The sequence below is a fragment of the Macrobrachium nipponense genome, chromosome 10, assembly GCF_015104395.2.
Source record: "Macrobrachium nipponense isolate FS-2020 chromosome 10, ASM1510439v2, whole genome shotgun sequence".
NCBI lineage: Eukaryota > Metazoa > Arthropoda > Malacostraca > Decapoda > Palaemonidae > Macrobrachium > Macrobrachium nipponense.
This window is the reverse complement of record NC_087204.1, coordinates 109,000,888-109,014,246: the sequence shown is the minus strand read 5'-3', so window position 1 is coordinate 109,014,246 and position 13,359 is coordinate 109,000,888. Positions and strand designations below refer to the sequence as shown.

Below are 13,359 nucleotides of genomic sequence, written 5' to 3'. Positions count from 1 at the left end.
TTTGCATTTGCCTGTGATAATCAAATCCATTGTTGTGTCAAACAGGTCACAGTGCTTTCGCCTGAGAACCTATTGACCTATAACCCACAGACGTCTACGTGACTTCCTCTCACATGTTCGTCTGTCTGTATGTTATTTATGCTGAGCTAAGCTGTGCTCTCCTATAATTTGTAAATTTATTGTAACTCAGAACTCTACGTCCCCTCCTAGAATCAGGTTCTCCTAACCACCTTCTTGTTCCGTACTCAAGAGATGTAGTTTCGCAAATATACTGTTACTGTTGTCATCATGAGTTTGAATCATCTCCGCCTTCATACCCAAAGAAGATACTGACTTAGAAATTATCATCACAATCTCAGACGAGGATGGGAAGTATACCACATGATACTTGCGTATAACATCGCAGGTCTAAATAACCTCAAAGTGCGCCTCGTTATACAAGGCATAGCGCAACATTGGTGGCAGCCCGGACTCGGACTATTCCACATCATCCGAAGACTAACAAAATGTATCATATCAGAAGTCAACGAAGGTCAGAGAATCTTCAAGCAACTTTGAATCTGTTATGGCAACGTAAGAAACGTCTCTCATTAATAATCATTCGAGAGGGTGCATCATCGTTTACTGAGCGTCTCCAGCACTTCAAGAAACAAACCGGACGTGTCTGCAGCATCAGATCACCATGAATAAAGCAACGGGAAACGAACTATTCAACAAACAAACACTGCACGAGCAGAACGCAAACTGAGAATTCGGGTCACCGTGGAACAGCGACATCGCAGTCAAGGCCTTGACTTCACCTAAACAGCAAGATCTTCCTCTTATATACCAAAGCTAAGTACAATTCTTTATTCATTCTGGTGTGTGACTTTGAGGGTTCTCCATACACAAGATCGATCGTCCATTATTCCTGGGGGTGAGTTATACATTATTCTTAATCTTCCTTTCTTGCAGGAATCTATCTTCGACTTCGGAATCTCGCCCAGCAGGCCTTTTTATCTTCGTTGCTCATTTTTTTTCTTCCAGAAGTTCTCTGGAAATATCATTATCATATTATCTGTTTTTAATCTTATCATTTTGGGGGACTGTTATTATCTGGAACACATTTTTTTTTATATTGTATTGCATATGCATTTACGCAGTGGACGAGTGTATTCATATAGATATTTCAATAGGATCCCTAGGAATCATAGTGATAAGAAAAATCAAAAGTCACGATGGCCAACTCTGCACCCAGTAACCCCGAACCCAGTAACCCAGTAGTAACCTTGGTCAGTGCAAGGTCTGGAATCACTCCCTTTCAAGGCTGGGTCAACGGGTTCTTGCCTCAAAGCGTCAAATCTTGGATCTTGTCAGTGGATGCTCATATAAAAGCAAAATGCATCTCTGGTCCATCCTTACAATTACAGGAAGCTAAAAGTTTCATTGACTTTGCTAAAGGAGATCCAGGTTTGTACCTGAGAGGAGTCTCTTTCCAAGAGGCGGATACATGGGATGAATTTAAAATTAGATTATGGGCCATATATGGCAGTGAAGAAGCCTTGGATGTGGTTTTAGCTTTGAGGAACATCCTTAATCTGGCCTCTATGACTCAACTTAACGTTGTAGAGAGGGCGGCACTAATTGCTGACCGGCTGAATGAATATCAGGATAGTTTGCTTACTTCCACTTGGGTTACAGGAAGGAACATGGCTGTAAAAGATTTTATCAGGCTCACATATTTAACCTGCTTGACAGTTATGTTGCCGGAAGCCTTGGTGCGCTGTTTGGACGAGAAGTTATCGCCCGACAGTACGGAGCTAGACATATATAAACAAATTAAGAAACATATGTCTAAGTACACAGATCTGGACCCCTTGCTTACTCAAGTTTTTGCAAAAAATCAAAGTAAACCACAGCAAGTAAATATAGTCAATAATAACGCAGCAGGGGTGACTTGTTTTAAATGTAAGCGCGCAGGGCACATGATTGGAGACTGCCGAATGCATTATTGTTCAATTCATAACAGCTCCAGTCATTCTTACAATCGTTGCTTCTCACATAACCAACAGCAACATAATGCTAAAACCACACAAAATGTTGCCAATGATAATAAGAAGAAGAATCTTCATTACTATAAAAAGAAACAGGTAAACAGTAACGCTGTTCAAAATCAGAAACAAACAAATCGTCCTTCAGGAAATTCTGTTCCCGGGCCGTCAAACCCAAACTCACAGTCAGTCAAATTTTTTGTGTGCAAAGCAAACCAAATACCACGTAATTAACTCCAGCGGGGGGAGAGAGTGATGTTGGGTTATTCGTATCAACATCTTTTGAATCAAATAACAAATTTAATCACCTACAAGATCTATGCGAGACCCAGAATTTTCCTATGAACCACACGACCGAATCCAAAAAACCAGTGCAGGTTCCCGTAGACTTTCACTGTATACATGCCATTATCAGTAAAGATGAATTACGTTCTACATTGCATGCCGTAAATTTAGAGCAGCGACCCTTCACACTTTTTTTTTATTCCGGTAGTCCACGCAATATCATGGATTTGCGGACTCATCACATGTTGTTTTCGAACTTCCCTATTGAGAAGTCCAGAGTATGACTTTCGGGTATTGGAAATAATGAATTAAGTGTAGCAGGTGTAACTCAAATTCAGTACAAGGTGGGTAAGCGCACGCTTACCGATACCTTTATAGTTGTACAAAACATTGATATGTATCCAGCTGTAATTATAGGATACCTGTCTATGGGCATTCAAAACATTACCTTAGCCCCTGCCAAACACGGCGTGTATATCAAAGGAAAATTCTATAAATCTTCTAACACCTTAAAATCAGTTTTGGAAAAAAAAGAGACAAACAATCAAACAGTAACGTACATTGAGGAACCAATCACTTGTCTCATGAATCATGACATTGTTCAAGCGACCCAACAGAATTCTCGCACACCCGTAATAGCAGATTGCATGCAAACTCTCGAGCCGAAAGCACCTTCGAGTATATTAGTGCGTGTAAAGAAGACTTTGCCGGGATCTAACATATTAATCCTTTCCAACACTCTGAAAATTAACGAATTGTCCGTAACACAAGCACTATACACTGTTGATTCACAGCAACAAGTTAACATTGAAGTCTGTAACCATTTGAATAAAAATCTAGTGATCCACAAAAATCAACACATCGTGGATGTGGAACTTTATAAGTATCGCATTCTTACCGTTGCTGAAATTAATCACGCTAAATCAGTTGTGGATGAATCCCTCTTACAATCTATCAAAAGTAAAATCAATAAAGACATTCAAGAAGAGGAGATTCAGCAGAAATTTTTTTATCTTTTAACTAAATATCATGATGTTTTCTCCACTACCGAGGGATCTTTGGGAAAAACGGATGTCATTGAACACCAAATACGGCTAAAAGACAAGCATAAAGTCATTTACGTACCTTCGTACCGACTCCCTATGAAATTCCAGAATGAGATCAATGATGAAGTAGGTAAAATGTTAGAAGAAGGAGTCATTAGGAAATCGAACAGCCCTTATTATTTCCCCTTAATTGTCGTACCGAGAAAAGATCGAAATTGGCGTATTTGTGTAGATTTCCATCGCTTAAATGAGGAAACGATTCCCGATCAATTCTCATTCCCATGTACTGACGATATTTTATCCTTGTTAGGACAGAACAAATATTTCACCAGTTTGGACTTACTTAAAGGCTTTCACCAGATACCTTTAGAAAAAGAGAGTATCCCATACACTGCCTTCAGCACAGCCAGGGGACATTATGAATTTTTACTTATGCCTTTTAGTTTACGTTGCACCCCAATTAAATTCACCAGAATGATTAATATAGTGTTCGGAGACTTGTTTGGGGATACCGTACATGCCTATATGGACGACCTTGTAATCTTTTCTAATACCTTAGAAGAACATTTACGTAAACTAGAGCTAGTGCTACAGAGACTAAGGCAACATAATTTAAGAGTGAATATAACCAAGTGTGAGTTTTTAAAACAGAACTAGTCTATTTAGGTTTTACGGTGTCTAGTCAAGGTCTTAAAGTCGTCCACGATAAGGTGTCGGCTATCCGTAACTTTCCGATACCTACTAACGTCAAGGGGATACAGCAATTTTTAGGCTGTAGTGGGTATTACCGGTGTTTTATGCGCAATTACTCAATTATAGCCGTTCCTCTAACCGATCTTACGAAGAAGGGCATAGATTTTATATGGTTTGAAAAGCATCAACAGGCGCTCGATACCTTGAAAGAGGAATTATGCTGTTCACCTATCTTAAAATTCCCTGACTTCAGTAAGGAATTCTTTATCGCAACTGACGCCTCAGACCAAGGGGTAGGAGGGGTACTGCTTCAGCAATATGACAAACAGTTCTTCCCTATAGCTTTTTATTCACGTAAACTGAGACCTTCTGAAAGTAAATCCGCAGTAATAGACAAGGAAGGGCTAGCTATTGTTAACTCACTAGTACATTTTAAGCTCATAATAAACGGCTATCTGTCAAGGTTCTTACTGACCATAAGCCCCTCACCGACTTCTTCAAAGGCTTTAATCACAGTCCCAGAAGAACTCGGTGGCATATGATCATTCAAGACTTTGGTGCAAGGATAGGATATCTACCTGGGAAAGCAAATATCATTGCTGACGCATTATCATGCAACCCCGCGCCATCTTGTATGGAGCCATTAGCTGAACTAGTAGATATATCAACATCCATGCCTATTGTTAAAACTGTATCTGAACAGGAAGACCCGGGTTGGAGCGCTGAACTAGTGCAGACTGAACAAAGAAAAGATCAGCGGGTTAAAGAAAATAATAGATGCTTTGAACGGGAATCCTAAAGAAAAGGAATATGTGAAGTATACGCAGCAGAACTATATACTTAAAGATAATATTCTGTGTAGGTCCGTGACAAGGAAAACCCGCAGGTGACTAACGACCAGGTAGTGGTTCCAATCTCGCTTATACCAATCGTCTTAAACTGGTTCCATTCCAGTCCATTACATGGTCATCCAGGGTTCTCTATCATGTCACAGAAAGCCAAATCAGCAGCCCATCAGCTTCTTCTATTCAGCGATCATGCTTTTTCATAACGAGATTCGCCCTCTTCTGAAGTATTCCTTTCTTCTTAGGGTTGGTGACTAACAATTCGTCCCTAGTTTGACAATCTGGCGTAAGCCATTTTTGTTTTCATTCTGATAAAATAGACTTTAAAGATTTTGATATTCATAGCTTATAAGTAGTTCACCTTTTAAGGAAGTTTGGTTGGAAAATGTGACAACGCAGACAGCTGAAATTTGTATGTTATAGAGTATATAAAAATTGAGACACTTTGGCTGGAAAACTTAAAACTTGAAAAATAAAAAAGATAAAAAACTGCTACGCCAGTTCGTAAAAACAGGGACGAATGGACCCCCAATCGTTTTAGCAACATATGTTGAATTGTTGTTTCCGTAAAACTTTTGGGATTTCATCTTTGGTTAAAACCTGGTCACTTCTCGACTGTCACTCAACCAAATGGTATCCATGAACTTCGCCATAAAAGTATTCATATTCTAGAGGAAAGTCAAACCAAATTATGCACCAAACTATTATAGCTATGCCTTCTCAAGTAATTGTTTCGGTAATGGATATGACGTCAATCTTCGATATCCTGAATACCTGGGGAGCCATTTCCTGATTAAGCGTTAACACCGGTGATTTTTGAACATTTTGGCACCGGGGTTTTAGCATATTGTTTGATACTTATTTGAGACAATTTATCGATGATTTTCCATTTTAGAGGAATCTTTTTTGGCTAATTACTATCATATTATTAACTGGGGCAGTATCGTCTAGAAGTTTTATGGGCCATGGTCTTATCTTTTAAAGTGACTGACATTGCACAGTATATCAACTTGTAATGATTATGATTCTTCATGATTATGGCTCAACGTCACAGGACACATCGGTTGTTACGTCAAAGAACATGAATCTATCAAACAATTACTATTCAGTCATTTAATACGGAATTCTCGTAAACAAATAAAAAAAAAGGGGCTCACCAATCTGGCCAAGATAAATCTTTTAATATAAAGTCCTCTACAGAAGAAATGTTCAATTTTAAAATGGAGGATTCTAATGTGGTTTTTGAGTTCATGAAAGTGACAGCATTTTCTGTCAGCGAAATATTCAAGTCATGTCTCTCAAGGTCGGCGTCAATCTTCATTTGATTGGATGTCATTCTTTCAGTTTCTTACGTCGTTTTCTCTAACATAACTATTTAAAACTCCATTGTCTTTAATATATGAATGGCGTGAATGGATAAAACTACTTTCATTCGTGCGATATATATATATATATATATATATATATATATATATATATATATATATATATATATATATATATATATATGAGAGAGAGAGAGAGAGAGAGAGAGAATCTTTGGATAACCATCAAATAAAACTGGCGTCGGCAGAAGAGCCTTAAGCTGTGAAAAAAAAGAAAGGGGATTTGGGTGGGGGAGGAGGGATGCACTAGAACAGATTTATTTGCATACTATTTTCAGCTTAGAATATAAAGATCCTTCGCCATTCTCTCTCTCTCTCTCTCTCTCTCTCTCTCTCTCTCTCTCTCTCTAACAAGACAGATAGGCGCGGTGTTGAAGTACCTGCGGCTATGAAAATCATGTGGTATATATTCTTCAGATTCGACGAGTCTCATCAGATATGGTTTGTCTGCCGAAACAGATACAAGAAGACGCCATGTGCTCTAAGGTGAGATAACTAAATAAGGTTTCTCGATAAAACCAAACTTCTGTTCGTTTTCCCCAAGTTCGAATGGGTTCTTAATCTTCTTTAGTGCATAAGGAAAATAAGTTTTAAACGTGACTACCCTGATATAATAATGCAATGCTGAGTTTGCTATCCAAGCTAGTTAATAATTGCGATATTTCCTATTATCATATGTTACTTAATAACAGCTCTCATACATTTTAGGTCAAATTTCAGCAATGAGTTAAATTATTTTTTTATTTGCTATCTCATCCACTGTCCTGCATTTCATTTTAGTTGTGTTGTTACTAAAATCAGGATTCTTATCAATTTCATAGTCTATTGTTACCATCAACACGGAATTCGAAAATGTAACAGAAATATTTATGTCAAATGTTTTTGGTGCGATAATCATCTTCGGTGTTTGACTACTAGACTAATTATATTTGAAAAATAAGCTCAAGTTACATTTAAAAAGAAAACACTACTTTTATATTTTAATTTTAAGAATATTGAGAATACTAGGAATATGAAAATAAAAACGCAAAAAGGAGATATTTTGGCCATTATATTCTCTGGTCACAAGCATGCAGCAATTCTATGTTAGCAGAGAGAGATAGAGAGAGAGAGAGAGAGAGAGAGAGAGAGAGAGAGAGTGGAAATCTGAATCCTTTGCACCGAATCTCTAATGAATACCTAACATGCTCTGTTCCCGCAGCTCCTACTCGTATCCTTCTGCCTTGTGGCAGGATACGGCTACGAAGGCCCTAGACATCAGCTGAGCTACGAGGTAAAACTTATTATTTTTTTTTTTAAGTATCTAGACTCTAGACCTAATGTAAGAACGCATTTAAACTAGTGTGCTGATGGAGACGATAATTTAAAATTTATTTTTGTCAGACATACTTCGCCTATACATATACAGATACACAATGCAGTCACGATAACAAACTCTTATTTGGCACAAGTGCATATCAAGGAGTAATCCTTATAAAATCAAATAATTATTTCCAACAGGAGGGGAGGCCATTCGACTACTCCTACGTCGTCAAGGACGCCTACCAAAACCTAGACTTCGGCCACAAGTCCACCTCCGACGGGAAGGTGGTGACCGGCGACTACCACGTCCTCCTCCCCGACGGTCGTAATCAGACCGTCGTTTACACCGCCGACGGCTACAACGGCTACCAGGCGCAGGTCGCTTACCATGGAGTAGCCAAGTACCCTGAAGGCAAGCCCTATGCCCTTGCCCCATCCTACGGCTCCCCTATACCCACTTACAAAGCACCTACCCCAGTCTATGGAACCCCAGCTCCAACTTACGAGGAACCTCAAGCTCTCTACGGCGCTCCCGAGTACTGAAGTATATCGAATATCGAATTAGTTCCTGTATTTATTCATCAATTATGTAAATAAAACTAGCAACTATTCTATTGCCTTTGTTTTTCATTTAGTTTAGTGGTTATGAAATCACATAGAAGAGGATGTCTTTCTTCGCTGATTTTGGGCAACAATTACAATATCGTTCGTAACCAGCTAGATTATTTTGAACCCATCTCTCATATTACATCCTGTGACTACAAATTTCGACTCACAATTACAATTATATTTCATTGTGCAAAAGCTCTCGAGTTTTAAATAAGTTAAACCAACGAGTCTTCTTTTTCATCTGAAGATTTCTTTGTGATAAAGGAGGAGGCCTTGGATTGAATTTAACTGGCGCTAGAAATCTTTAGCTGTTCTCTATTTCCAATCATAGATCACTCAATACAAGGTCAAAGAATATCATGCGAAACTATCACAGCTAAAATTAGACTTATACTCCATATAGCCTCGGCTAAACTACAATCCTTTCTCGTGCATTTCAGCTTGGAACCAGGAAAATGATTTCATTATCTTGGCATATTTGCTTTTCGTAACACTACGTTACGAACATTCTTCAAGAAAATTTATTCCTTTAAACTGTGTTATTTAATCACATGTTTTCCTAATGAATTTTTAAGAAATAATTTTCTTATATCAGGGACATCCACATTTGTAGGTATATTATAAACACGTACAGCTATCATTGATGAAAATTTTTCTATAATAAGCTATACAATATGTACATATATTACATTCAACATAAAAGGTTCGAAAATATTTTTTTACTGCGATTTCCACTGATATCAAGCCACTTCGTCAGCAGTAAGTGTTTTATATGTAATCTTCATACAATGCATAGCATACTGGACCTCAGTTGCTAAAACACTAGGGAAATTCAGTTCTACCCAATAGTTCCTCAGCCTCTTCTATACCACATATAGCAGTAGAAATAAACGATAATGTTCATTCAAGGGAGATTCGTCATTCTTTAAAGTATACCTAATGTATACCGGTCTTCTGAGGTTGGTAGGTGACAAATAGCTCCGCCGTTTTGAGCAACAAATACTATAATGATCTTCCTCTGGAACTTCTGAGATTTTATCTTTGCTTAAAAACTTTATCAACTGTTGTGCATGTTCTTCGCTAAATATTAGTTAATTATCTTCTGGAGACAGGCCAGATCAAATTATGTAACATACAATTGAGGTTATAATCCCTTCATCCATTAGTGTTCTCTGGTAATTATTTCTGAAATGGAAATTGCGACCATCTTTGGTATGAGAAGTACCTAGTGATCCCATTCTTCATTAAACTATACACGAACAACTTTGAGTTTTAAACATATCACAGGTGTCAGTTCCTTTTTTGTTTTTTTTATAACCTTGTAGGCTTATTTTATTTGTACTTGATGTTGTATTTTTCTTGGTGTATTTTTCTTTGTAGGCCATGTACTTACAAGAACAAAAGAGATTACAGTCTAATTAGTATATTTGGTATATTTGGTTTTATGTCTCTTAGTGGACATATTTGTACTAATAATTGTATATTTTGTCAATAAAATAGCTAGCTATAAAAAAATAAGAGTATTTAGTAATGACTTTTTATTCCTAGGGGAATCCTCTGTCCAAACTTCTTATTAAGCGGAGCACTATTTTCTAAAAATTCTAAAGTTCATGAAGTTTTCTTACAAAAATGCCTGAAAATCTCTTTTGATGAGGACATAATATTAAAAGATTTATCTTGGCCAGCTTAGTGGGCCCCCTTTTTTTATTTGTTTACGAGTATGGCGTATTAAATGACTGAATAGTGATTGTTTGATAGATTCATATTATTTCACGTAACATCCGAAATGTCATGTGCCGCTGAGCCTTATTCAGGAAGATTTTTACTTATTGCAAGTTGATATACAGTGCAATGTCAGTCACTTTAAAAGATAAAACCAGGGCCCTTAAAACTTCCAGACGATACTACTCCAATTAATAATATGATAGTAATTAGCCAACAAAAAAATCTTGAATCTTAAGTTCATGATTCCTCTAAAATGGGAAATCATTGATAGTCTCAAATAGGCATCAAACAATATGTTAAAACCCAGGTGCCAAAATGTTTAAAAATCACAGGTGTTAACGCTTAATGAGGAATGGCGTCCCCAGGTACTCCGTATAAAGAAGATTGACGTCAGATCCATTTCTTGAACAATTACTTGAGAACACAAACCTTTAATAGTTTGTTGCATAATTTGGTTTGACCTTTCTCTAGAGTATAAGTACGTTTATGGCGAAGTTCATGGGTAACAGTTGGTTTAATGACATTTGAGAACTGACTAAATTTTTAACCAAAGATGAAATCTCAAAAGTTAGTTCTAGGAAAAGATCAATTCACCTTATGTTGCTGAAACGTTGGGGGGCCAATTCTTCCCTGTTTTGACGACTTTGGCGTATCAGATTTTTTTAAAGTTTTTTTTTTATTTTTCCCAGGTGTCTCAATTTTTTATACCCTAAAGCATAAAAATCTCAGCTGCATTGTCACTTTTCCAACCAAATTTCCCTAAAAGATGAATTATCTATTAACGCTGGATATCAAAATCTTTAAAGTCTATTTTAACAGAATGGGAATAAAATGGCTTACGCCAGTTCGTCAAACTAGGGACGAATTGTTAGTTACCAATCCTAAGAAGACAGGTATACTTCAGATAGGTATACTCCAGATAGGTATACTTCAGAAGAGGTCGAATCTCTTTATGAATGAGCATGATCGCTGATTTCTACAGCCATATGCGGAATAGAAGAGGCTGACTGACTATTGGGTAGAACCCAATTTACCAAATGTTTTAGCAACAGAGTTCCTCCATGCTACGAAGGAATATACGTTAAACATTTATTGCACACGAGGTAACTTCATATAAGTGGAAATTACACTAAAAATATTTTGGAACGTTTTATGCTGTAACATGTAAATTTAACAGCTTATTATAGGTAATTTTCCGAAATGCAATAGATGTTTATAACCTAGCTACAAGTGAAGATGTGTCTTTTTATATAAGATATGCTGTAAATAGTACTAATGTATTCCCTAAATTCGGCAGAAAATATAGGTAATCGAATACGTAGTTCAATACAAATGATTTTGTTTCCATGACGAATAATCGTAACGTAGTCATGTGACGGAAAGCAAATATACCGAGATGATGAATTCATTTTCCTGATTCCAAGCAGAAGGAAAAGATAAAGGCTTGCAATTTAACTGAGACTATGAGGGGAATGGGACTAATTTTAGCTCTGTAGTTCCGTATGATATTTCCTGACCTTTTCCTAAGTAACCTATGAATATGAATAGAGATCTATTGTAGATTTTTACATCAAGGTATCTGTCATTCCAAGGCCTCTATCTTTACAAAGCGACCCAATCAATATCTGTAAACACAGTCACTTCTGATATGTGACATACTTAAGTGATTCAATAAAATGAAAGAAAAAGACAATGAAAATTTATTTACTTTCTTTACACAACAGATAAATAAATACATAAATAAATAGATATTCGACAGCTGTCTGTGATCGGAGGCGCCATAGAGAGCTTCGGGTTCTCAGTAAGTGGGAGCTTGAGATCCATAGACTGGGGCAGGTCCTTTGTAAGTTGGTTTATGGGCGCCGTAGGAAGGAGCAGGGGCATAGGGCTTGGCTTCGGGGTACCTGGCTTCTCCGTGGTAAGCAACCTGAGCCCGGTAGCCGTTGTGATCGGCGGTGTAAACGACGGTCTGATTGCGACCGTCGGGGAGGAGGACGTGGTAGTCGCCGGTCACCACCTTCCGGTCGGAGGTGGACTTGTGGCCGAAGTCGAGGTTTTGGTAGGCGTCCTTGACGACGTAGGAGTAGTCGAATGGCCTCCCCTCCTGTTGGAAAGGATTATATACTTACAATGATTCATCCCTGATATTTACGTATGACAAATTAAATTTGATATATTGACTTCACTCTGTTAATGTATTGACAAAGCTTATCGGTAAAAGTAAACTACATTATCAGCTTCAGCGGTCATACTAAATTCGATGTGTTCTCAAAACAAGGATCAATATCTGTTAAAGATGGAATAAATTTCTAATTAAAACTCCTGACTTCATGATGTGAACCAACAAAAAAATATCAGGTTTACCTGGTAGCTTTGCTGATGCTTAGGGGCTTTGTATCCGTAGCCGTCAGGGGCATGGGAACCATCAGGGCGTCCCATGGCCAAGGCCACGAGGCAGAAGGATGTAAGTAGAACCTATGGGAACAGAGGATGTCAGTCATTTATTAGTACATGTAGGTTGATTGCAATAATAATGGTGAAAGGTTCAAGTGCTTTAGGTCTCTCTCTCTCTCTCTCTCTCTCTCTCTCTCTCTCTCTCTCTCTCTCTCTCTCTCTCTAACAAAGAATTGCTGTAGGTTTACTAGGTTTATGTGATCAGAGCATGTGATGTCCAATATATTTCACTCTGATACCGTCTGTCATTTTTTAAGCTTTTGTCTTCATGTTTCTAATATTCTAAAAGGAGTTTTTTTTCTAATGTAACCTGAGCTTCATATTGAAATATAATTAGCCTAGTAATCAAATGTCAAAGGCAATAATCACGACAAAAAGATTTTTTACGTTAATAAAATAACTGAATTTTCTAAATCTGTTGCAGGTAATAAACGTCCACGATCATAAGAAACCTTCATTTCAGTAAATGCACAAACATAAATGGTGCATGGCAGTGGATAAAATAGGGCATAAAACTTCTCTTGAATAATTGTTAAAATTTAAACTAAAAAACCTCAGAGTTTTCATTTATTAAAGGATTTTAATATTTATTAACGTGTTTTGATAGCAAAGTTAGCGTGTCAGGTTAATATGGGTTAATCTTAGTTAGCACTTAATTATCCACTAAAAGCGATAAGGACTCGTCAAGGATTCCTTGAGAGCTGTCTCACCTTAGAGCACATGGCGTCTTCTTGTATCTGTTTCGGCAGACAAAGGATATCTGATGAGACTCGTCGAATACGAAGAATATATACTCGGTCTTTATGCCGGAGGTATTAAACACCACGCCTATCTGTACTTAGAGAGAGAGAGAGAGAGAATATGAAGTGCTCCTTAATTCCAATTAGAAAGTAGTAACAAAATAAAGCGGTTTCAGTGTCTCGCTCTCCTCCCCGCTTCCATGTCTCCTCTCTCTCTCTCTCTCTCTCTCTCTCTCTCTCTCTCT

The 13,359-nt window shown here is 37.6% G+C and overlaps 2 protein-coding genes across 2 annotated transcripts; one reads left to right on the top strand and one right to left on the bottom strand.

Moving 5' to 3' along the window:
• Positions 1–6,758: 6,758 nt before the first annotated feature.
• Positions 6,759–8,129, top strand: LOC135224085 (pro-resilin-like). Its single transcript, XM_064262995.1, has 2 exons — positions 6,759–6,770; positions 7,785–8,129. The coding sequence occupies exons 1-2, from the start codon at positions 6,759–6,761 to the stop codon at positions 8,127–8,129; spliced, it is 357 nt and encodes a 118-aa protein (XP_064119065.1).
• Positions 8,130–11,679: 3,550 nt separating this feature from the next.
• On the bottom strand, positions 11,680–13,115 carry LOC135224232 (pro-resilin-like). Its single transcript, XM_064263088.1, has 3 exons — positions 13,085–13,115; positions 12,285–12,395; positions 11,680–12,024 (listed from the first exon to the last, which is right to left on the bottom strand). The coding sequence occupies exons 1-3, from the start codon at positions 13,094–13,096 to the stop codon at positions 11,719–11,721; spliced, it is 429 nt and encodes a 142-aa protein (XP_064119158.1). The 5' UTR covers positions 13,097–13,115; the 3' UTR covers positions 11,680–11,718.
• Positions 13,116–13,359: the final 244 nt, after the last annotated feature.

Bases quoted from the DNA above. Each gene is read 5' to 3' on its own strand.
- LOC135224232 (XM_064263088.1), bottom strand. The intron at 12,025-12,284 runs GTAAACCTGATA...CCTTTCCAACAG, and splicing joins AGCATCAGCAAAGCTACCAG to GAGGGGAGGCCATTCGACTA.